General features: G+C 38.5%; 1 protein-coding gene across 1 annotated transcript; it reads right to left on the bottom strand.

Moving 5' to 3' along the window:
- Positions 1-813: 813 nt before the first annotated feature.
- Positions 814-25560, bottom strand: ccnyl1 (cyclin Y-like 1). The gene is made up of 10 exons (XM_038297440.1): positions 24586-25560; positions 21766-21840; positions 18122-18165; positions 14934-15034; positions 14573-14608; positions 14441-14492; positions 9010-9129; positions 8442-8608; positions 5881-6043; positions 814-2292 (listed from the first exon to the last, which is right to left on the bottom strand). The coding sequence occupies exons 1-10, from the start codon at positions 24746-24748 to the stop codon at positions 2176-2178; spliced, it is 1038 nt and encodes a 345-aa protein (XP_038153368.1). The 5' UTR covers positions 24749-25560; the 3' UTR covers positions 814-2175.
- Between the last annotated feature and the right edge of the window lie 1269 nt (positions 25561-26829).

The following is a 26829-nucleotide window of genomic DNA, read 5'->3' as shown; positions in this document are numbered from 1 at the left end:
ACAATTTTCAAAAAGATTTTATCCATTTTAAGAAAATTAGACCAAGCAGGCAAAGGCTGGCAACACTTTCTCACAGCTGGATAAAACTTTTATATTACAGGATTAGAAAGCGCCTAAACAGTCGTTTGCAACATGATCTAATTGTTTTAATTAAACACAAAACGGAAAATAATTATTTCCTGCCGCTGCTAAACTAACAGAGCTGCAGGTTATCTGAAACACCAGACTAATTTCTTTTTTAACCGTTTTACAAAGTCTTCACTTCAGTGAGCTTTAGGATCTTAGCCTCTACACATAGAAAAGTTGGTCTATACCACCAAATTATATAGCTGACCCTAATAGCCTAGCAGAAAGAGATCCGAGCAGTTCTTTGTGATTCTGACTTCACAAACACTTATAGTGTGACTATCATAGAACAGATGGTTTTATAGCATTGAAATAATGAGGCATATGCTGAGAGAAAGAGAAAATCTAAGCTCTTTTATGCAGATTTGCAAAAAATATCAAGGATTAAATGTCAACCAAGATAAATTTAAAGGCTTTTTTTTGTATTAGGACCTAGTCATTTATATGCATAATGGTGGAAGATTGAAGCAGAATATGGATACAGCTGGAGGCCTTTAGTTTGCCTCTCATGGCTGTAAAGACAGTTGACTGTGTGGTGAACCGACGCATTAAAGCGCAGGAGCATCATGATGGAACCTATGGAGACTCAGCAAAAGTCAACCTGGAAACACCTAAACGTTTCTTCAAATAGGTGCATTTACTACTAATTTGAGCAGGTAATTAAGATAATGGAGTTTTTTTTATTTATTTTAAATGCAAATCATGCCATTTCACCTGTAATTTGTCTGACCTGCTCTAATCAAATGAAAATACTTTAACTTCTTTCTTAAACTTGTCATAAAAAAGGTTCACATGGTTTTTTGATGCATGAAATACATTTCTCCAAAGAATGCTAAAATTATTATTAATATTATTAAATTATTAATTATTATTCCTGTCAGTCCCAGAATTAACCAATTTATCTCCATCTTTTTAGGATTTCATTATCTTATGTTGTCCGTATCTTATTTTATTGCCATGTATTTACTCACTTTAAATGATAAATTAAAACACTGTTATATCTGGGCTAATATAAAGAGGATTTAGGTCCGTTATGTTTTATCTCAAGGTTAAGGTTAGTGTTAAGTCATTCAAAGGAATAAAACCCTACCGCTCCTCCAGCGGAAGCATAAAGACAGCCAGGAGAACTTTTGATCATGACCACTGAACAATATCTTGACATAAACACACAAAACATGAAAGAACTGTGGATAATTCAACACTTTTTCCAAGAACGGTTTGATCCAAGAATAAATCTTTAGCTATTCCAATTAAAATGCTAATATGTCTGAAAAAAGCTAAAGCTGACATTCAAAAGCTTTTACATCGGATATCTTAATGCTCCACAGCTTTTTTCTTTTAAACGCTCATGCCTGAGGATCAATTATACGATAAATAATTAGTGAATATATTTGGATACAATTAACATAAATTTCACCTTTTCTGTGCTGTGTTCAGTAAAAAAAAATAGAAAAGAAAAAACAAAAACCCAATATTAATTTGATATGATTATGAAGACTGTATGGCTGTAAAAAAACAAAAAACAAAAACAGAACAAAGATAAAATATGGTGAGGAATGACCCCCCCTACCGCATTCAAATAAAAATTATAATATTACAGTTTTTGTTCTACAGACTTTCCTGTTAAAGCAAGTTTTCTTCTGGGCGCCGGGAACCAAAAGAGGAACATTCCTTCTAGAGTTTTCTTCAAAATCAAAACATTAAATCAACCCGAGCCTCATCTATCCAGACAGAAAACACTTAACTTTCACTACTGATGCTGTTTTTTTTTTTTTTGTGACTGTTAAAAATCCTTCACTTTTTAACACCATTTCTGGGGGGAAAAGGAAGAGTTAAAAAAAAGAAATAAATAACAGGCCTGGAAAAAGAATGGCTGACAATCATTTTAGTCAGAAGCCTTCATTTCAGCTTCGTTGACGATGCGACTGTAAAGCTGTAACAAACCACCAGCAGTGGGTCATGCTGCGCCGTTAGAAGGCAGAGCCCCCTTCAATCCGATTATGCAGGTTTTTTCCCGTGTCGGCCGTGGGTTCGCTGAGCGGTGGGGGCCTACGAGAGCACGGCGTTTGAATGTCGCACACCTATCAGGTTGTCTGCGCTGAGGGATCGTCTCATTGCTGCTTTACTCAGATCCTTGCACTTATCTTCACACAGTCTTGAAATGACCTGGAGAAACAATCACACAAACGGAGTCACAGCAGGTAAAGGTGTCATAGTGCAAAATGAAGGCTGAATGATTCCTTCAGAAAATCTATAAAAAAAGCTGTGAGACAATACTTCAATTCATTCAAAGGTATGTTTTCTGTTTATTTTTCACTCTTAAAGCGTAAAAAGATGAATACTTCTGCTACTTTTATGTACAGAATATAAATAAGATCATGTAGTAGGATGGTGCTTTTAAATGCAGGCATTTTTAAAAAAGCAAAAAATTAATAAAAAGAGTGTTTATATTCATACACAGTGTTAAATTTGTAAATATCCTGGCATTAACCTCTTGCACAAAGATTTCAATGAGCTGGAGGTCTGGGATTTAAGGAAGCCATTCCTGAAACAAGCTTTGAAGTGTGTTTGGGACGCCCTGTATAAGTCCAACCCCAACCTTCTGACCCAATCGTTCTCCTTCAGATAAAGGAAACTGGTCAGGATGTTACACAACAACCCAGGATCAATAACTGGGACGATGCTGGCGTACCAGCGCCCCTGACCACTCTGAGGCCAGCTCTCTTATAACTAATTCTTTGTCAGACAATGTTTTATTGGCAAATAAGAATAATAAAAAAAGATTGTGCAGTTTGAGATCAGCAATATTAGCATAGGTTTAGAAAAGACAAGCTTTAAAACACCTAAAATAGTCGGGTTACCATGAGCCATTTTCTATAATTATGCTGCTATAGGCTTAGGCTGCTGGAGGACAAAGGCACCACGTTTCATCTTTCCGCTTCTTTTCATCTCTCTTCTTCCATTCTGCAGTATTTGTTAGTTCTAACCATAAATTCGTTCTTTTTTGCCATAGTACGTCATCTGGTCTGTTCCTGTGTGGCTGTGACACCCTTCTGGAGAGTGTCATAGAAATATCAGCTAGGCTGCTGCTGTTAACATCGTAGCTTATAGAGGATATAGTAGGGCTGGGCGATATAGAAAAAAAGCTTATCGATAAAAAAAAAATGCATATTGATCGATATCGATAATTATTGAAAAGATTTGAAACCATATTTTATGTGCAGCTCTGCCTGGACTTTTTATAATATTGCTAAATTATTTAATTTTAATAAAAAACACAAACACAGACTTCGAATTAAATCTTTATTTAACCAACTTTTTTAACCATAACAGAATTGCTTTAAAGAAAAATAACTTAAGAGACCTGAGTTATGTTATTAAATACTGACAAAGAATAAACTAAAGTGACCAGAAAAGTGACCAAAATAAATATAACAAATAAATAAATTCCCCCCCACCGCCGCCGCCGCCCCCGTTTCCTGCTTTAACCTGAGTTATTACTTTGAAGTTTCTGGCCCCTCAGCATTTTTATCTCAATTGTTAGAACTACGTGGGAAACTGCCCAGAACTGAAAATATATATATATTTTCCGAAGATTCCTCGGAGGAGAGCCGCACCGGGGCCTACACACCTCGTACTCCTGCGGCTGTGAGCGGCTGAGATGATAAAAAAAAAAAAAAAGTTGGTTGCGTTATCAGACTTGGTTTTCACTGGTTCCCGACACATTTTCCAGATGACTGTGGTTTGTTTTTGGTCCGACTTGCCATGACCGAAATACTGCCAGACTGCCGAACTACAAAAACTCTTCGTTGAAACAATTTCCTACGCCTCTCCTTGCTGCACATCTTCATGTGCTCTGTGTTGTGGTTTGAGAGGGCGGCGCTTGGTGACGGCATGCCTGGGTCCGCGATTGTGATTGGTTGGGAGGAAGTAGTGACTAGCATAAACCTACATGCTAGGCTACAATGAGAAGGAAGGAAAACTGCGTTTCTTTTTTATCGAACTTTTATCGACCCTCTTTTTTTCTATTGCGCCACACGTCTATCGATCGATATATATCGTTATTGAATTATCGCCCAGCCCTAGGATATAGTTGGGCCTATTTTTCAGTGTAGTCCTATTTCTTTTACTGTGGCTAACTGTATGTGTCCTCTTTCACCCTTCGACGTGGGAACTGGCTCAGAGCTATGTTGTTCTTGGACAGGGCCACAAGTGGAGGTAGTTTACCATTACTGTATATCTGCTTGTTTTTATATGTCTTTCTGTCTCCTTGAATCCCAGTCGGTCTTGGCACAAGGCCGCTTACACCGAGCCTGGTACTGCTGGATGTTTCTTGCTGTTAAAAGGGAGTTTTTCCTCTCGACTGTTGCTGCATGCATGCTCCTCCTGAGAGACTTCGGAAGAGTCAATAAAGAAATGCAACCGAAAATCACCGGCGCGCACTCATCCAGGAAAAAGCATGTCCAAGCACTCGATGACTGGATGCAATCAGCTGTTTGTTTGTTTTTTTATAGAAACTTAAAAACCAATCTGACTGTATTGTCTGTAAAGTACCATGACATACCATGTGTTGTGGATTGGTGCTATATAAATGAACTGAATCAAACTGAAAACCTAAGAGCACTATACAAACACTTTATCATGGTGTTGGCAGCATAACGCTCCGGGTTCATTTCATGGCAAGTGGTACAGATGAATCACAAAGGGTGAACAATCCAAAGTTCTTTTGTCGGATAAAACCAGAACAATTCCTGCATGTGGCTGAGGTACATTAATATGGCTGCATGTAAATATTTACAATAGTGTTGCACAGATACCCGAAACCTGGCTGTGCAGTATCGGCCGATACTGATACCATTTGTTTGAAATTGATGTGTGTGTGTATATATGAAGAACTGCATACTACTCGGATGTAAAATAATTTCCATCATGGCTTTGTCAAGCTGCTGCCTACTTTTGTGAAGCAAGAAAAAGACTAAAGGTCTGATTATCCTTTCGCAGCAATGTGTCACAGTGAGCTTGACACAGAAATTTTTGATTTATGCTCAATTTTGAAGCGGTGTCTGGGCTATGTTACATTCCATGCTACAATACAAGAGGGACAATCACAAACTAGCTGTGGGTCTGGATACGGCCGAGGCGGTTAGGAAGTGGGGCGAGTTTGTCGGACAACGGACGGACATGAGGGCAAAAAAGAGCGGGGATGGAAAAAATGGTCCCAGCGTTCTCGCGCATCTCGCTCTTCTAGCTGGTCCAACTTCACCAGTAGTTTTCCGCAATTGCGGTTATACAAACAAAACAAGCCGGCAAGCGGATGTAGATTAGACCAATCAGAGGCCCCCTGTCTGCAGCACCGTCTGCAGTCACCTACAATTTGGGAGAGGTGCAGCAGATCATCTGCGGAGGGGGCGTTTTTTTGTTCACTGCGACACCTACGCAGACGACCTAGTTTAGAATTATAAATCAGCCTTTATACAACGTGAATCCAGTCAGTGACAATAGTTGAATAAACTTTTGGCTCAAAATGGTATCGGTGCCCTATTTGTCGGTACTCGCCGATACCGATACAACCATTTTAGGGCAGATATTGGGGCCCTGCCCCATTTTAGTGTAACACTAATTTAAACCTCTAGCTATAATGCATAATAAAACCTTTAAACCCAATTCTTATTTTCTTATTTTAAATCTGTACAGTTGTATGTTGTAACAGAAAAGGAACTGCTCAAGTGAATTAGTAAACTGTTTACAGGTCACCTCTAGTTTCTGAGCACGCTGGTTGTTGAGGGGTTCCAGCGGGAAGTTGAGGTTGTTGTCGTCAGCCAGCTGCCGCAGGTCAAAGTAATACTTGGCGTAAACACTGGCTGGCACATTGATGTTAAACTGGAGAAGTTCCAAAAACTGGCGCTCCATTTCGTTCCTGGAGGATAAAGATACACAATGAGAGCTGGAAACCATGTTTATTCATCTCATCTACAGATACATCATATCAGTCTGCTTAAAGTAGACTTAGTAGTGAATATCTCTATAGAGATGGGTCTCTCTGACTTCAGGTTCCACTGAGCTGCAGGTGATCAAAAATGTATTTCCACCCACTTTCCCGAAGTGAAACAGTCGCCTTTTTTCCCCCCAGACAACAACTCTCATGATCCCTCATCATCAGAGTCGCAAGTAAATCTAAGGGGAGGTGGTCTCCAAGGAGACAACATCCAGGATGCTTTGTTGGTCAGCAAAGGTGGTAAGAGGACATAGGAGTGAGTGTGTGTGTGATGTCTGGTTTCCCGGGGCAACTAATGGAGAGGACGAGAGCCGGGGCCATTATGTAGAAGCAGTGAGAGCACTTGAGACCCTCCCTTCCATTTTTCTCTGTTTCCCTCTCTCCTATTCTTCCCATCCCTCGGCCCAGACTCGAACCAGCTCACAAAGACACTTCAGTGGCAGCAATGAAAACAGAGCAGGGAGCGCGTGGGTCAGACGGACGGAGAGAGAGCGGCTCAGGAAAGGATGGGGGCACGGACGGCAAACACACACATGCAGGCAGCTTCTGTCCAAATCAGAAAAAACAAGCCAGCACTCTCAACCTCTTTTACACACAGACATGAGAAAAGCAATTGCAGGAAATAAAGCCGTGGTCCTCCAAGTGCAGCCCCTGGCCTCTTCAGCGGCTCACAGCCAGACGGCAGAGATGCTGCAGCTTCCATTTATTCCAGCACTTTTTCTGGCTGCTTTAAGTGCACCTTATTATATTGCTCTTATTAGAAGGACAAGCATGTTGTATCAGAGCCTTTTTGGAGCCTATGTGGCACCAAGACAGCAAAAAAATCTAATACTTATAAAAGGTGGATGTATTTGCTTTAATGTTCTGCATTTTTCTTCTTCTTGGATCAGTTTGAGTATTTTGGGGTTAGAAGGTGAAAAGGAAACTTCTGAATGTGTTCAGAAGTTTCCCTCTCACCTTTCCATCCTATTTAGCTGATGGAGTTTTTTGTGTCTATCAAAGGAGACACTTCTGAATGTTCCTTAAATAGATCAAAAATGTCCGTTTAGGCTTGTGGTTCATTTGTGTTTGTATTCTTAACAAAAAACAAACACAAAGCACTAAAAAAGCCCTAATTTTTAAACCCTATAATTGTTTTACCCTCATTAAAATAAAAATAAAAATAGAAAAAGAGACCACTGAATTTCATGGTTAATATACAGCCATAATGTTTGCGTTTTACCAGATTTACAGGCAAAAATGAAATAAATTAGAAAAACAGATCTACCTATCCAGCCATCCTTTTTTTTAACCAAGTACAAAATTATGTCTTAAATTAAGGACAAAATAAATATTTGACTAAATAGCAGGACTAATACTTCTTTACCTTAATCAGAAGTATCTCTTTTTGGGGGGCGTATTTAATTTTATTTTATTTTTTTTACAAATCTACTGATTTGTTAAAGTGGTCTAGCTTCAGTTTTATGATGTATTAATTTTTCTAATAACTATCTACTAAGTTCAACAGAAAAGAACATTTTAGCTCCTGAACGACACTAAATGCCCTTTATGAATATTAGGAATGTATCACCTTTCTGTCTGAAAATGAAAAGTGGTTTCTATTGCATGTTTTCCTGTGGTTTTAGAGTGTTTTTTACTCACACGTTTTAAATTTTCTTGTTAGTTTATTCAACAGATTAAACCTAAATAAACACACAGCCTGTTTTTTTTTTTTCTTTTCTGTTGTTTTTAAAAGAGAAAAGATGTCAGTGTAGTGGATACCGACAAAACAACCAGGAAGCAGTAGCTGATTCGCAACAAGCAACAGTTTCAGTCGATGCTACAAAATAATTAGAAAAATAAAGTTGTTGTATTAATAGTTGAATCCGTTAATGAAATGTTCCTTATTGCCCTTTTCATCCCACAAACTTTGGAGGAATAATTGAGCTGTAAAGTTATTTGAAATCAAATGTAAAAATGTGAAAAGTTGAAAATCATCAGATTAAGTGATGCGTCTGCTTCAGGAACTTCTTTCTGCGTTGTAATATTCCTGCTGTCTGCTAGATGGCGCTGTTGTTCATTCTTAAAAAGGAGCCTCAATGGTATTCTCAGGTTCCTGTTCTTTTATGTGATGAGTTTGTCCGGTTTAATGATGTGTAAGAAAACATTTTTCTTTGTTAATTCAACCACTAATTGTTAATATATAAAGGTTTACTTTGTGTGTGTATATATGTTATTTGACATCATCAGGGACTAGAGAAATTACTTCTTTCTTTAAAATTCTCCTTTGTTCAGGCTTTCAGGTGGAAAATGATGCCACCCATCTATGCACACCACTTACATGTCCTCCACAGTGATGTCTTTAAGGATCTGGCAGTAGTCCACGTTCCACACCGCCTGGTCATCCCAGACCTTGGAGGCTAACAGGATGGCTCCCAGGACGATCCGCTTCCAGTTGGCAGGACAAATGTCCAGCTCGGCGTAAGTCAGCAAACGTTCCAAGTAGACCTGGATGAATAATAAAAAGCATAATTATTTACAATAATTTAAACATCCATTTGGGTCTTTAGAATAGCATTGCATATTCTACCTTTAATACTTTAGTTAGCGGAATCAGCAGTCAGATAAAGTCAAAACTCATTTCCTAAAATGACTGAAAATATTTTCATGCATTCATCCTGCACTCAGATAAAAACACTTCATTCTAGAAAGATTCATTGGAGTTTATAGGATGCTACTGCCCTCTGGTGACCAAATAAGGAAACATCACAGCAGGATACAGCTGAAAAATTATCTTACTTGCAATTTTATGCAAAGACCACCTACGCGGCTCCTTCTCATTTGAAAAGCAATGAGACATAAAACACATTGATGTAATTATTTATTCTCCCACTATTATTTATACATACAAGTGTGACGATGGCACATTCTGCAGTGAGCTGTGCAGCGCTGAAGAGCGTTCTGACGAAGCGGTAGATCAGCTTGTGTTCTGGGTCGACGTATGCGTAGTCGTCTGGCACTGGCTCTTTCTGCGTGGGATGGAAAGATTCAGATATGACCGAGAGGAAGCAGGATGTGGAGATGGTTTACAGCCACAGCTGAAGAGTGGTTTGTGATGCAGTTAGCCAGAGAGGAGCGGCGCCTGCATTTCTCCTTGAATCTTGGGCCAAATAAAACCACAAACGGCACACTGATCAGCAATGCAAAACCTCCAAAAACACAGTTTCCCGTAATTTGTGACGTATAAGATGAGAGCTAAACATTTTCATTGATAACGGACCTTTTAGACAAACAAGCAGGATGTTTTTGAATGGAGTCCTTCTCAAAGATTTCAGGATAAACCCAGGATTAGAGGAAGGGAAGTTTTCAATCTTCATGAATAAAAAATAGTGGATCTTTGTTTTAGAAACAAAATCAGATATCATCTTTTAAAAAGTATAAAGATATGCAAAAAAAAAATAGAAATAGGAAAAAAACAACCTATAAATGCAGCCTAATTGGCTGCATAGAATACTTTTTCGAAATAAGTCCTTTATGAAATAATACAATTATATCTGCAGTTAATAACTGGTAACAGAATCTAAGGAGGCCCGAAAAATAATATCAATAAAACAAAATTTCCATAATAAATAGAACTTTTAACTACAGTATTACAACTAGAATATTAGATTTTAACTGACTTCAAATGTAATTATAATAGAATTTGTTTTCTAATCTTTTTGCTGCTGTAAACACCAGTTTCCCCATCGTGGGACAATAAAGGGATTTTCTATTCTATTCTATTCTATTCTATTCTTAATTAACTGACTAAACAAAATCAATAATATTTTATTGTTATAATTATGAAACCATAAAAATGTTTTTTACCAAGACTTGCAGCTTAGAAGTGTTATGGAAAGCTATTTAGCTTTCTCTGCCCAATTCCTTCCTGAGAAAAGATCACTCGGAAAAAACACTTTGAAAAACATTTTCCGATGCATGTCTTAAAGTCGTAGGGAAGCGGCTGTTCCAACCATTGCAAATAGAAATTTTCTACATTTTGGGACAATAAAGTCTGATAAGGAGTACATTTATATACATGTTTAAGCCAAAAGGATTTGGCATTTATATATGATTTCCCTACGACTTTAAATGACTGTAAGACATGATGACAGGTTTAACAGAATTTCAGGTTGAACAAGCAGTATACATGAATAAACAAATAACCCTGACAGAAGGCACAGGTGGAAACTAAAAACACCTGTAAACAAGAAGAAAAAATGAGCAGAAAAACACAACTAAAAAGAGCAACCTGTAGACCAGAAATAGTCAGCAGGGTTGTGTATTTGTGTCTGAGCTGCTGGTGTTCGCCAAGCGGAGCAGGACTCATCAAGCTAAACTTCATCAGCTTTACTGCATCCCTATCAGGTCCTTCTTGATTTAAAACGACCTCTCTTTCTCACGTCAGGAAACACGTGTTGAGGAAATAAACCTCCAGGCTGTTTGTCTCCCTGTCCTTCTCTGTTCTGTCACCATGGAAACACTGGCTCGTTGATTGTGTGACGCAGAAATAAGTCTACCTTACATTAGAAAACTATAGTTAGTTTCACTAACCAGAGAGAAAACTACCAGGGAAGATCCTACCTGCCCCCTTTTGGTGTATTCAAGGTAGAGCTGCAACTAAAGATTATTTTACAAATTGATTAATCTGTAGATTGGAAAGCAAAGGTTCATTAAAGAAGACTTTTTGCTAAATTAAATCAGGTGAAACTAAAACTTTTCCACTCGAGTTCTGGATAGAGCATATTGACAAGAAAATTTTTTTTTTTTACAATTTTGTCATAGTTGCTCTAAGTGGATTGCTCTGTCAGTTTTTAGGCGTGTTTTACAGTCTCTTTACTCCAGTTAGCTATTAATCGACTACTAAATCAGTTCACGATTATTTAAATAATCGATTAATCTGATTGTTTCCGCCCCAATTTAAGGTCACGACTACTTGTTAACATATTAATGAAAACCGGTTTTAAACTCTTAAGTTCATTTATTTTAATCTAGTTTCCGTTTCATCATTTTTAACAGTAAAAATAAATTCTAGTAGAGTTTGATTTATTCAGTTTACTTTACTTTTTAATGTTTACTACATTGCGGTAATTATATAAGAGAGCTCCACAACATACTACTCCTCCAAATTAGCAGTACCGTATCATCACACCATTTAAAATCACTAGCATGTAAAGCCAGAAAACAAATACGTCAAGTTTGGATTTAGGAAACCTGGATAGGTTATTCAGAGATAAAGATGAAAGGGATGTTCTGATCATGTCTACAGATCCAGTGAGATATAAAGAAATCAACAAATGCACTGCAAAAAAAAAAATCTAAATCTAGACAAGTCATTTTTTTTCTTAAAATAGGTGCATTTGTTCTTGGATTAAGGAGGTAAAAGAGACATTTTGCCAATGGAACAAGACAATTTACATTGAAAATAAGAAAACACAATTTGCCTTATTTTAAGTGTTTTCTAAGGATCTTGTTTTAAGAGTGAAAATACTCTATTGGCAAACTATCTCATTTACCTGCTCAAATTAAGGGTAAATATACTTAATTTAAGATATTTTTACTTATTTCTAGACAATTTTTCCAGTGTGAAAACTGATCCTTAAAAAATTATTTGGTGTCATCAATAACTACTTTTCTATGTCATCTGTTTTTAAAAATAAATAAGGGTTTCAATCTTAATATAAATATCTGCTCTAAGAAGATTGTAATTTTTAATCATTGAATGACTGGGAATGCAACTATGGGTTCTGTTAAGGACTGAAAATCCAGAATGTTTATTCTAATTTGACATATTACTCAAATTATCAAAAAAAATAATAATTTAAGAAAAAAACCTTTAACTTTTAGAAGTTTTGATTTTTCCCTTTTAGGAAATGGAATATTAGATGAACCCCTGAAACTGAAAGGATTTTATGCAAAAAAAGAAAAGAAAAAAAAAAACCTTTTCTTTCTTAAAAACTTAATACAACTTGGGAAAAAAAAAATCTAATTTAACCCTAATGTATCAATTAGAAATATAAAACCGGCAAAATGAATGGAGGACATATCAAAGGGACTGAAAAGAGGACTACAGAAGTAATTCCAAAATTAAACATACCGTATTTTCATGACTATAAGGCGCACTTAGTCTTTTTTTTCCCTCGAAATGTGCGGTGCGCCCTATGGTGCGGTGCGCCCTATGTGTGTTGTAACTGCGACTTTTGAGACCACCTCATTGAGGAGATGATGAAAGAGTGGCTGAATGTAAGGAGACCAGGTGTTTTTTTTCCACCCCTCACCATCGCTGTTAATATGTAACTCCATGCGTGCCCATCTCACAGCTGATGTGAAAAACATGGGGAAACAAATTAACGCTGCTCGACATCGGTGTGAACCGGACCCAGCAGGTGCAGCAGAAGCAGCGAGTTTACATGCAAAGTCAATGGTTGACGCGCATATAGGTGCAGCAAAAGGTCCCGCAGCGCGTTTTGGTGCAGCACGTCGGGAGCGTTTAAGCATCTGACGCACCGCCAACGCGCTGCTGCTGCTCAGATGGAAAAATTGAAGTTTTGCTGCTGGACGCGCCGCATCAACCAATCAGAGAAGCTGATCTGGGAGCTGACAGCGAGACAGACAGCGCTCTGATGACATATGATATTAACGCAAATGAAAAGGGCTGGATGGATGAGGAGATGATGAAAGGCAGGTGTATGTGAGGAGACCAGGTGCTTTTTTCCACGCATCACCATCGCTGCGTGCCCATCTCACAGCCGATGTGAAAAAAAGATGAATCAAATGAACGCTGTGCTCGCCGTTATCCCGGGGGTCTGACAAAGGAACTTCCACCGCTCGACATCGGTGTGAAGCGGCCCTTCAAAGTAAGGCTGCGAGCGGCGTGGGAGCGATGGATGACAGACTGAGACCACAGTTTCACGATAAGTGGAAGGCAGCGCCGTGCAAGTTACGCCACCGTTTGCGGATTGATTGTAGATGGACTGTGTCTGCTGGCTCTGTTGTTCAAGCTTTCGCAAAAGCCGGCACTATTTCTGAGGAGCTGCGCTGCACGGAAAGTGACTGACAGCGAAGAAGGAGAAACTGGCATGTCTGATTTAGCGCAGCTGTTTAATTCAGAGGAATGCTGAGGATAACAGAGGATGATGACTTTGATGGGTTTGATTAATACTTTGTAATAAATACATGAATAAAGCACAATCATACTCAGTTTTGCTCCCGCTCTATTTTTCTACCTGAAAACTTAATTCAACAGCAGCCTCTGGGCGCGTCTCCTCCTCTTCAGCGCGGTGGCTGGCAGGTGTTTTTCATCTAAATAATCTAAATCTTGCAGCTATATTTGCTGTGATCAGTTGGAATAAAGTAGTTTTAATATGTTTTTAAGTGAGAAAGTCCACCTGAAAACTTAATAATTGCAGTCAGTTCATCCAGATTATCTATTTCTGTCGGAGGCGCTCAGACCCCCACATACCAGCGGTGCGCCGACAGGAGAAATCCTTTCGTTCACCGCGGTGGCTGGCAGGTGTTTTTCATCTAAATAATCTAAATCTTGCAGCTATATTTGCTGTGATCAGTGGGAATAAAGTAGTTTTAATATGTTTTTAAGTGAGAAAGTCCACCTGAAAACTTAATAATTGCAGTCAGTTCATCCAGATTATCTATTTCTGTCGGAGGCGCTCGGACCCCCACATACCAGCGGTGCGCTGACAGCAGAAATCTCTTCATCAGCAGCCTGTAGGCTGGGCAGCCTGGGGTTCACCGCGGCTGCTGGCAGGTGTTTTTCATCTAAATAATTTTAGCTGCAGGCACCAGGATACCGGTAATAAAAGCGAACATATTCCGTCGGCAGGTTTCAGGATTTTAAGTTAATTTAGGAGTGACCACAGCGCTGTGTCATCTGCGATGTTGGTCTGTCTCACAGCCAGCTGCCAGGTTTGATTAATACTTTGTAATAAATACATGAATAAAGCACAGTCATACTCAGTTTTGCCCCCGCTGTATTTTTAAATACGCAGTAGAGGTATTTAAAGGTAGTAGAGGACATGTACCTGTATATAAAAAACGCGCCCTATAGTCCGGTGCGCCTTATGTGTGTGTTAAATACAGAAATGGGACACATAACTGAGAGTGCGCCTTTTAGTCCGGTGCGCCTTATGGTCGTGAAAATACGGTATCTGGCTATTCGAAGGTACACAAAATGAAACTGTTAAAATCACAGAGAGAGTGCAGCAAAGTTTTCTACATAAAGTTAAATACTATACAATAAAAAGAGAATTAAAAGTAAGACCTTAGAAACATGGAGACACTTACTGATAAAGGGTGCAACTTCTCATCAAAGATGTCCAGCGACCTGTCAGAGTCCCTAGAAGACGAGCAGAACATCCGTTTAAATGACTTTCCAAGCTCATTTATAAAAATGTAAGTTTAAAGATTCAAACCCACCTTTTTTTGATGTGGTAGTATATTGCTAAAGTGACACTGGAGAAAGAAAAAAATAAAAGTTTGTCTTTTTATTGTATTATTTCATTCACCCAAACAAACCATTAAATCATGGCCTGCCTGTGAGTTAGTGGTCAGCAAAGTCTTTGACATGTTAAGGATTTAGTAAAGTGACTGAATGGTGTTATAACATTGAAACGAGGTAAAATGAGGCAAGATGAGATCAACCATCTGTTGAGTTCAGCATCTGTCTGCTTGTCTTCAGAGGATTAAACTTAGTGTGATGTAACAGAAACCTCATGTGAAATCAGAGACATTTCAGCAGCGCCTCAATGAGCGTCTGTTGCCGGAAGAGACGTCTCACCATTTAATTGTGCTTTTGAGGTTTGGCTGGCTCACGGTGCTATCGTCTATGAAGATGGTAGAACAGGAGCTGTACTTCTTTAACGGAGGACCAGGAGAAACCTGGAGGGGAAAAAAAAGAAAAAGAGAATCACACAATGAACATGTGCTAATGTTCCAGGGACAGGAATGGAGGTTTTGAACCACAGGCGCCATCTGATTCATTAAGGTTTCCTTTTTTGCTTATATCGTGACGTGTGTAACATTTGCTTTCACTGTCTTTTTTATTATGTAAATGAAAGAAGCAAAAGCAATACTGGTTTTAAGATTCAACCCCTAAAAAAAGAAACTGCAGCACATATGAGGGATCACCTTAAAAAATAAAAACCCATAATCTGAGTGAAATTGATTGAAATATCAAGTAATGTTTCAATTTACTTTAGTTTTTCAAAACAAAAATCGTATACTCCTGCCTTTCTGGAAGGCTGACTTCTCTGCCAACCGACTCTGTTGCCGACTCATCAAGTTGTTGTTTTTTTTTTCTAGCGACAAATCTAGCAACTATTCTCTGTATTGTTGCCTACAACAGTGTTTTTCAACCTGGTCCTCGAGGCACCCTGCTCTGCATGTTTGGGATGTTTCTGAGCTTCAGCACACCTGATTCAGATGATTGCAGTTCGGCAAAGCCTAATAATCTGCTATTAATTGATAACAGTTGTGTGAAAGCTGGGAGGAAACATCTAAAACATGCAGGGCAGGGTGCCTTGAGGACCAGGATTGAAAAACACTGGCCTACAAAATGTCCACTGTCACTGTAAGCCCCTCCCACCTCCAAAGCACTGACGGGTGGTCGGACTCCTCAGCTCTTCATGCAGTAAACGGTGGCTGCAGTCAGAACAGAGGAGACCAACCCCAGATTGTTTCAAAGTTAACAATAAGTTCTACAGGAGCCCATTACAAAACAGGATTCAGCTGTAATGTATAATATGGTAATAGAGGAATATCTTACTTTTAGTGTATTTTTATTGTTTTTGTTTACCGTGTCTGAAGAAAAAGTTTTTTTTCTATTTGATCGATTTTTAATGGATTTATAGATAGATCTACTTTAATAATCCCATGCTGAGAAATTAAGGAACATATTAAAAGTATGTTTTTTGTTCTCTGAAGCTGTTACATTTAAATACATTACATCCTGCATTTCATTGATAGTATTTATACAGGACTGAGTAACTCTAATTGAATGCTTTTTAAGACTCTTTGGAATAATTCTAATGCCATCAACACTGCAGAATCCCTAATCATCTTTACTGTCGACAAGTTGCAGCCATGTCCAGAATTCCTCGTTTTCCAGCCACTTTAGTTGAATTTTGCATTTTTTCCCCATTCTCTAGCTTTTTCTCCGCCGCGAGCTTCTTTTCCGAACATACGGCTTTACGATCAAAAGCAAGCAGTTCCGTGCAAACACGCAGAACCAGTTATATCTGACGAAATAGTTATTATTATTATTTTTTTTATTAACGCATTTTAAATTCAACAATAATCACATTTAATTAATTATAATGCCAAATAAGACCTTAATTAAATTTTTTTATATCTTTTAATGATCTGCAGAAACCCTGATAGAGCTTTAGTCATTTATTTGCCTCTTCCAATGTGTTTCTCTGCTAATGGATTTAAAGAATTAACAATATTAACAGATGCAGTTTTGATTTAGATTAAGCATTAATGACTTGAAATACGCTTTTTGGAGTAGTTTAAACCATTTTTTGACTTGTCAATTTTGGTATTTCTCTCTCCTACAGGCTAAATCAAAGCATGAATGATTGCAGTCCAGTTAGAGGAAGAGAAAAGCTGAAAGAAGGGTACCTAAGGAAGGTTAAGATAAATGCATTTTTAATTCAAGCCTGTGAAAATGACCCTAAGTTTGAGATATATTGCATTTAAACAACAGTAACATTATTAATATAGTTTAGCCTCCATGTGTAATGTTTCTGATATATTATAAACAACGCGAAATAGCTTAATGTTGGATCATTTTTTATCTGGGTGCATTTATATCAAAATATTTTACGAAGAAAAGGAAGGTATTAGAAGAAGATGTTAAGGTAGCTCTATGTGGAGATGCTCAATGTTCACTATTGTGATATAGTTCATGTAAATTTGGAGGAAATGATTGTGATCTCTGCTCAATCTGGGTTTATGAGGAATCCCAGAAAAATAAATTACCCTCAGCCAGGCTCTACTAGAGCAGTGCTCTAATTTTGGTTGTCAGAGTAAATAAAGGTAATCAAGGTTTTTCAAAAATAAAAGAAAAACCCCCCAGAAACATTTAGATTAAAATGGTTATAACTAAAATCATGCAGTTATTGTGTCACTTGTGCTCCAAGACCCTGCATATTGATCATAATAAATAAAAATATTCAGTGACTGGACATAGATCATCAAAATCAATCATCAAACTGCTACTTCGGCTGTTGAGAAGTCAGAAAAAAAGTTGATAAACTAAAGATATCATCTAATCTTTGTTGATGTTTTCCGTCCTCTCATGTAACGAGAAGAACACTGAAAGCTCTCTTGAGTTCATTCTCTATATAATGTAATCATTGGATCCAGTTTATATAACCTTTCAGCCCTGACAGGGATGGGAGGGGGGTTCTGGTTGATAGGAGGCAGGTCACAGGTCAACCTCAGGGCTAGAAGCATAGCATGGAGGCAAACACTCAGATCTAAGGCCAACTTAAAGGGACCAACTAAATAACATACATGTTTTGGACTGATTGAGGAAACCAGGGGAGAACATACAAATCCCACACAGACAGGCTCCAACTCAGACCCTTTTATCTGCACCGCAATGAAACTAAAAACTGGTAATTTCCTTCAGGTTACAAATGTTACAAAGGGGTTTGGATAACTACAAAACAGTGTAATATAAATAACAGTAATAACAATCAAAAACAGGATTATGAACACACCAGCATTTTAAAATGTGTAATCTGATTGACAGTGGGAGGGAGAGCATTTGAGTTATATATTCAAAATGTGAGAATTTTTACGTCCCATCTGGAGAACCTTTCATTAGATGAAACAGATTCTAAAGAAGCCGAGCAAAAATAGATATGATCATACTTGATCCAAACTATTTATAGACCAAGCAGTCTGTGAAGCTGTAGCGAAGCTTCTTAAAAAAGAAGAAGAGGAGGAGGAACTTACATGGCTGATATGGTTTATGTGGTTGCTTTTTCTCTTGTCGCGCACTGCAAAGAAAGAAGTGTTTAAAAAACAGGAATCTCAGGGCGTTACCAAACACAAGGTTTTTCTTTACTTATAACCAAACATACACTATATTGCCAAAAGTATTTGCTCACCCATCCAAATTATTGGAATCAGGTGTTCCAATCACTTCCATGGCCACAGGTGTATAAATTCAAGCACCTAGGCATGCAGACTGTTTTTACAAACATTTGTGAAAGAATGGGTCGCTCTCAGGAGCTCAGTGAATTCCAGCGTGGAACTGTGATAGGATGCCACCTGTGCAACAAATCCAGTCGTGAAATTTCCTCGCTCCTAAATATTCCACAGTCAACTGTCAGCTGTATTATAAGAAAATGGAAGTGTTTGGGAACGACAGCAACTCAGCCACGAAGTGGTAGGCCACGTAAACTGACGGAGCGGGGTCAGCGGATGCTGACGCGCATAGTGCGAAGAGGTCGCCAACTTTCTGCAGAGTCAATCACTACAGACCTCCAAACTTCATGTGGCCTTCAGATTAGCTCAAGAACAGTGCGCAGAGAGCTTCATGGAATGGGTTTCCATGGTCGAGCAGCTGCATCCAAGCCATACATCACCAAGTGCAATGCAAAGCGTCGGATGCGGTGGTGTAAAGCACGCCGCCACTGGACTCTAGAGCAGTGGAGACGCGTTCTCTGGAGTGACGAATCGCGCTTCTCCATCTGGCAATCTGATGGACGGGTCTGGGTTTGGCGGTTGCCAGGAGAACGGTACTTGTCTGACTGCATTGTGCCAAGTGTAAAGTTTGGTGGAGGGGGGATTATGGTGTGGGGTTGTTTTTCAGGAGCTGGGCTTGGCCCCTTAGTTCCAGTGAAAGGAACTCTGAATGCTTCAGCATACCAAGACATTTTGGACAATTCCATGCTCCCAACTTTGTGGGAACAGTTTGGAGCTGGCCCCTTCCTCTTCCAACATGACTGTGCACCAGTGCACAAAGCAAGGTCCATAAAGACATGGATGACAGAGTCTGGTGTGGATGAACTTGACTGGCCTGCACAGAGTCCTGACCTCAACCCGATAGAACACCTTTGGGATGAATTAGAGCGGAGACTGTGAGCCAGGCCTTCTCGTCCAACATCAGTGTGCGACCTCACAAATGCGCTTCTGGAAGAATGGTCAAAAATTCCCATAAACACACTCCTAAACCTTGTGGACAGCCTTCCCAGAAGAGTTGAAGCTGTTCTAGCTGCAAAGGGTGGACCGACGTCATATTGAACCCTATGGATTAGGAACGGGATGTCACTTAAGCTCATATGTGAGTCAAGGCAGGTGAGCAAATACTTTTGGCAATATAGTGTATCATTAAAAAGAAAAAAAAACAGCTTTAATATGAGTTCATGTACATCTTGGGAGATTTATCTTCATAGAACTTATATTAAGGTTTTATAATGATGGAAAGCAGGAGATGAAAATAAACCCAGTTAAAGGCATAAAAAGATTATTTAAGAATACATTTTATACATGGTTAGCCATATTTAAATAGCTGCTCAAATAGTTTGCAGTTTCCAAACAAGTCTGTTTCCTGGTTAGCAGGACTTCAGAGAAGACGTTTGATCTTTTTAGAGTGATACCATGAAGCCATGACCGATATTAACCCCCTACCTGTTGCAGACAAATGATTATCGATATCAGAGGAGGTTTGGGAAAAGTTTTTTCCTTACCAGCATCAAACTCAGTGTGATTTTACACCCATTTACTACAGAGAAACAACTGCGGATGACAACTTTACAGCTCCTCTTTAATTACTTTAAACTTTCCCTTGTATTAAAGTTGCTCAGGATGAGTGGGATGAAGAGGAATATCACAGACTTTCATCTTGTGATATTTTAGGTTCTAGTAATTTGATTAATCATGATAGACATTAACTTCAAACTATATGTTCCTGTTGGATCTTAGCAACCAGTCTTAAGTGATTCTCATCTGAGGCATTTGCTTAGTTATAGCCCATCATTTGTATCTCTGAGCTGGTCTAAGATCTGTCAACATGCAGTTACTGTATACGTTAATTTTCTTTATCTATCTATTATGGGTGTGCTCATCAATCGGCCACTTATAGTAATGGCCAATTTTTTTTGAATAAGCATGTGATACAGTTGCCATTTGTATCTCTGATTCTTTCTTTATCTCTGCTTCTGTCTCCTTGAACCCCAGTCGGCCTTTGCAGATGGCCGCTCACACTGAGCCTGGTTCTGCTGGAGGTTTCTTCCTGTTTAAAGGGAGTTTTTTCTCTCCACTGTCGCTACAAGCACGCTTAGTGTGAGGGATTCCATTCGAGTCAATGCAATCAACTCGTTTTCCTTAGATAGAAAACTTTGAATCAATTTCACTGTATGATCTGGAGAACTATAAAGTGCCTTATTACCTGTTGTGAATTGGCACTATATAAATAAATTGAATTGAATCGATTTGGGATTACCATCTGTTGTTACCGATCACAGAAACTGATCCCCTGATCTTTTGCTTTGCAGTCTGCAGAGGCTCCGCCTGCAGCATGTCTCCCCCCTTCAGTCTCACTGCACAGAGCGGCAGCTGATCCTAAGCACGGTCATGTGGAACGTTTGTGCTTTGAGAGTAATATGAAGTTCGGGTCTAGCAATGGAAAAATTCCTCTGAGGCGTAAAGTGTCAAAATCCATCAATAAACTAAATACAACATGTAATTTAAAAGCAAGCCCTTGATGGATTGCAAGTTTTCAAGGCACACTGCAGGAAAAAAACAAAAAAAAACAGGCCGTAAATATTTCTGAGACATAGTGCAGTTCGAGCTTCACCACAGTGGAGTCTCACTCTCCTTAAAGCTGCAGGATGCATCTTAAAAAAAAAGATGTCCAAAACTGATAAGAACTAGGAAGAGGGTTTTAGCGCCTCACTCGATCTGTGACACGGTGCAGAAAGCAGAACAACTCAGTTTGCAAAACCATAAAACAATCAGCCAGGTTCTCAGGCAGTTTTCATTTAGTAACTTATGATTATACTTTTTGATTTTCTTTTTCCCGTACATTATTTCTTATAGCCGGTTTTGTGATATTTATATATGAAAAAAGTTATTTATGTGTGACTGTTTTCAACCTGTTAAATTAAACCTTTTAATACGTTTTTCATATGACTTCTTGACCGAATACTTACAATGGTATGCTTTTTTATATGGTTTGTCAAAACTAGGTGATTTTATGATGGCATTATTCCAGATCACAGTTGTAGCATTTACACCAAAATCTAAAAATGAACAGCCATCTGTGTAACGGGCCCTCTGGGTGATCGGTATCAAGATCGGTGGCAAAAATCCTGATTGGAGCATCCATACGGTCTATAAATGTGAGGTTTGTCAGATTCTGATTTGATTTATTTCATCTTTACTCAAACCTAAGGGTTAAACAAACCCATAAATAACCACAGCTGACGCTGCAGTTATCCAGAGTTCTGCTGCTGTCATGAAAACCAAACAGGCACAAAAAGAAAGTAAAAATGACATGATATGGACAGTAAACAGTTTCAGATATGTGCAAATTATCTCACATGGATAACACTCAATGGGACATTTCTGAGTGAAAAATCCAGACCACTGACCGTCTGTCTGAGACTTGCTGAGGAAGATGGTGCTTGCCCGGGCGTGGTCCGATGGATTAGATTCCAAGGCCAGCTCTGGGAAAACATTAAGTGTGCAAAGGCTTAAAAGCGGAGATGGGAGTGTCTGTTTGCTTCTCGTTTGTGGTCAGAGATGAGCAGAGAGCTAAAAACCATGAACAAACATACACCTGACAGAAGTCGGGTTCCTGCAAAACAATATTTGCAAGACTCAGCTGTCAGCTGCTGAAAGGCTGTTTGCATGAATCGTGGCTAAATCTCAAGATAACCGCCCAAAAATAAAAATGATTAGAACATGAAAGTCTTTCTTCAAATCCCTGCAGGAGAGACATTACATAAAAGACGAGGGATTAGATGTTTATGGGTATTTGTGAAAGCACGTCAGGGAGGAATGTGTGAAGGACTGCTGGATGGATTCTGATCCATGCCTGACCAACAGCTGGTGTCTCTGGGCCGTCCGCAGTGACAGGAATGCCATAAATACTTTACATAACCGGAAATCAATGCAAAGAGGGAAGACAAGTGCTGATAATACAAAAGGGAGCTTTGAAGGCAGCTACAGGAAAAAATGCTTGAGATGCCTTTATTAATCAGGGCTCTCTGAGGCGGGGGGGAATAATGTTTTGGAACATAATTTCGGAATTTCAACAAGATTAAACAATGAAATCAAGGAGCAGAGTTGGAATGCTATGTTAAGGGAAGAGAAAAGCTGCCGTGTTTCAGTGTTGAAAATCATTGGTTCTTCTCACACTAGAGCACCAGTTATGGCTTTCTGTCAAGGAGATCCTTCTTCTTGCCACCCTTTCATATATTCTATATTGATCCTAGCAGGGCTGTCAACAAATTCTCCAAACAAAGCTTTAGATCTCTGCAGCTCCTTCAGAGTTACTCATTTTCTAGTTACAAGCCATGTTCTGGGACTTTTTCGATTGTGTCATATCTTTCTGTTTTAGGTGATGATATAAGTTTAGGTTGATCCTACTCTTTAAATGTCTCCACAATGCTATGCTAAACCTGACCTGTCTGCTTTGTTTTCCGATTTTTAAGTTGCTGTACCATTTCCCATGCTCTTCACAAAAATGCACCTTAATTTTAAATAAGGTAAAGTTTGTAGTTGTAATATAGCAAAGGGATACTACGGTGGACAAAGGGTGCAATACATTCATTGTATTACAATACATTCAAAATGCCATGCAAAATCAAACATTAGACTAGCAAACCCCAAAATGAGACTAAAGTAGGGCTGCAACTAACAATTTTTTTTGCCAATCGATAATTTGTCAATCATTATTTTCAATTAATAATGGGATCGCAAAAGGTTCTTTAAAGAATGTTTTTTTTTTTTTTACAGTTTCTAATATAGTATTTTGACACATGAAAATGTTTACAGTATCTTAAAGCAAATTTTTATTTTTTATAACTGCTCCAACTGGGTTGCTGTCAGCTGAAGGCATCTTTTAGAGTCTCTACTAATTACTAATAACTAATTTAGTAATCGTTAATGCCTTTAACTGAAAGAGCAGCCCAGTTAGAGCAGTAAAAATATAATACGCTTTATTCTATTTATTAAGTTTGCAAAACCTTTTACATTTGCTCTAAAATCATGTATTTTCACTGAATTTGCAATCCTCAGCCACTTAGGGATAGCAATACTTTTGCGAAGCATGTCGAATGAAAGGTGTCATCTGATTAAAGGGAGTTTCATTTTTTATCTCTAATCTCTGACCCTGAATACTATCATTATTGTGGTGAGGCATGTAGATGGACTTGATTTAAATTTTAAAGCCCCTTTTTTTGCTCTTAGATGTACGGAAAAGGATTAGGGCTACTGAAAAAATTAAAAAAGTTAAATGATTTTAAATTTTATTTCAGTCTAATATGAATTCCTTAAAAGTTTAAAAACAATCCACTGGACTTGGTTTCCAAGGTTTGAAGACGTTTCGCTTCCCCTCCAGGAAGCTTTCTCAATTCAAATTCAAATTGAATTTGAATGACTATGACCTGGATGACTGAGAATTTTGATCAAAGTACAATATGAAAAAAAAAATTCTGACTTTTTTATTTTTCTCAGAATTCTGACTGAATTCTGACACCTAACAAACATGTTAGCATCAAGCCGTAGCCATGTCTGTTTTAGAGACTAAACTAGCTCTCTTGTTATAATTACCTTCTGCTCTTCCATTAATGCAGTAGCATCACCGCCACGTAAAAAGTCGCCTAATTCCATCATTTTCCACTAAAGTGTTATTGGCCCTCTCAAACAACTCACATCTTTGTCAGTGAATCTAAATGCTCCCACATCTATTCTTTCATGATGCCCATCTACATTAAGATCCAGAATTCTGAGATTAAAAGTAAGGAATTCTGAGATTAAATGTCAGGAATTCTGAGATTAAATGTCAGGAATTCTGAGATTAAAAGTCAGGAATTCTGAGATTAAAAGTCAGGAATTCTGAGATTAAAAGTCAGGAATTCTGAGATTAAAGTCAGATTTCTGAGATTAAAGTCGGGAATTCTGAGTTTAAAAGTCGGGAATTCTGAGTTGAAAAGTCGGGAATTCTGAGTTTTAAAGTTGGGTATTCTGAGATTAAAGTCAGAATTTTGAGATTAAAGTCAAAATTCTGACTTTTTTTTCCCATATTATGCTGTAATAAATTTTAAAAATCAGTTTTTTTTTGTTTTGTTTTTTTGATTAGCCCTAAACCTCATCGTATAAATGTAACAGATAGTGTTTAGTTGTGTCAAAATGCACACTGATTCCCAGACATTAAAGTGTGAGTGTAATAACGTGGTAGCGCCTACCGTCAGGAACCTCCCTGTCGCTGATGTGCTGCAGATAGGGCCCGGTGTTGTCGTCGCTGACTTCGGTGCTGGTGGGGAACTCCTCCAGCCGCTCTGCCGGTTGTCGAGAAGGGAGTTTGGGACTGGACTCCGGAGAAACGCAGCATGACACCGTGTTTCCCATTCCAAACTCTGGGCGTAAGCTTCACACTTATCGCTGCCAAGTCCAACTAGTGCATATATATGTGGAGCTAGCTGAAGCCGACCTCGCCCTTCCTAATAAACATTAGGAAACGACAGTTGAGTCTTTTGCCCACACAGCGCTGCTATCTCTGCCTGTTAAACTGCCGCTGCCCATCCACTCCCAAGCAAAGCATTCCTGTCCATTGGTGGAAAGCCAGTGTAACAGTCGAAAAACAGTTAGCCCAGAAGGTTGTCCTGAGTAGAGACAAATCAGTGGCGCATTGTTGGAAACCGTGACATAAACTGCCAGTAAGGAGTAAACATTTGTTTAGTTAATCCTGCTCGTTGCTTCATTCATTCATTCCAGAGCGTTGCTATGTAGCTAAAAAGTTAGCTTGTATCCTTAACTTAAATCTAAACCGCATTAATTTCACTTTTTTCGCGACGACGTGAACAGAGCAGACTTCAGAAAGAGCAACGGTTCAATACAGAACATCTTATCAAAAACATTTAAGGAGACATTCCGAGGAGAGGTATCCTTACGCTTGGTACCGTTGGTCGCCAAATCCAGTCCGAGGCTTCTGAGGCCTTCAGCCGAAATATATACTTAAATAAATTGAAATAGCAGCTATAAAGAGTGCATTTTGAGTAAAACGCGGATGGCTTGTATTTTCCCAGATCCAACATTGGAGATCAAGATTGTTGAAATAGGCCGGGTCCCTGCCATCAGATCATCCTCCGTGACAGATTTGATCCTCGACCAGCCGCTCCTGCCGTCGCCATCTGTTGCTGGAGCTCACTTTGGGCTGGGATACTGTGGCCCCGCCTAGTTCAGAATTCTCTTCCCTCTCATTGGCTAATGGTAAATCAAAACAATGACTTTTAAGAACTACTGATTGGTCAAATGAACTGTCAATAAAAGCTGATTGAAATTTGCATTTATAATGCTGTTATTTTTACAACGTCAAGGATATCTATGGAAGCCCGTTTCCGCCAAAAATAAAATAAATTATCTAATTAAAACGAGATAGTATCTCATTATAACGAGATACTATCTTGTTATAATTTGTTATTATCTTATTATAATGAGAAAGTAACTCAAAATAATGAGATAGTATCTCATTATAATGAAATTGTATCTCATTATAATGAGATAGTAACTCCTTAATTTGAGTTTCTATCTCATTATTCTGAGATTTTTGTACCCTTGTTTATAGATGCTGGAGATCAGCCTTTTTTCCAGTGTAGTCCTGTTTCTCTGATCATGACTGGCATGATGTGCTCTCTTCATCCTCTGGCATGGGAGCTGGCTCGGAGCTTGTCTGCCTGGCGTGTGTTTCCTGGATGGGGCCGCATTTTACAGTTGCTTTTTGTATCTCTGCTTCTGTCTTCTTGAACCCCAGTCTGCCTCGGCAGATGGCCGCTCACACTGAGCCTGGTTCTGCTGGAGGTTTCTTCCTGTTAAAAGGGAGTTTTTCCTCTCTACTGTCGCTACAAGCATGCTTAGTGTGAGGAATTGCATTTGAGGCAATGAGTCAATGTTATCAACTGGTTTTCCTTAGATAGAAAACTTTGAATCAATTTGACTGTATTATCTGGTTGAACTGTAAAGTGCCTTGAGATGACGTGTTGTGAATCAGCGCTATATAAATAAACTGAATTGAATTATAATGAGATAATATCTAATCATAATGAGTTAGTAACTCAAAGTAATGAGATAGTATTTCACAATGAGATACTATCTCATTATAATGTGTTACTATCTTATTATAATGGGATAGTAACACAAAATAATGAGATAGTATCTCATTATGAGATAGCATCTCATTATGTGATAGTATCTCATTATAATAAGATAGTATATCTTTATAATGAGATACTATGTCAATATTTAAAGATAATATCCCATTATTTTGAGATACTCATTATTAGGCTTCCATATCTGGGCAGCTAAAAAACAGCATTGAAACAAAAAACAATAGTAAATTCTCCTTGCTGCTTGGGCAATGACAAATGAAATATCAAACAGAATCAGTTATCAAAAACTTTTCATAAATTTATTCCCTTACCAAGCTTTTCCAA

This window comes from Cyprinodon tularosa, unplaced genomic scaffold (assembly GCF_016077235.1).
Source record: "Cyprinodon tularosa strain WSP-4 unplaced genomic scaffold, ASM1607723v1 ctg388, whole genome shotgun sequence".
NCBI lineage: Eukaryota > Metazoa > Chordata > Actinopteri > Cyprinodontiformes > Cyprinodontidae > Cyprinodon > Cyprinodon tularosa.
Note: the sequence above shows the minus strand (reverse complement) of the source record. Positions and strands in the feature narration are given on the sequence as shown.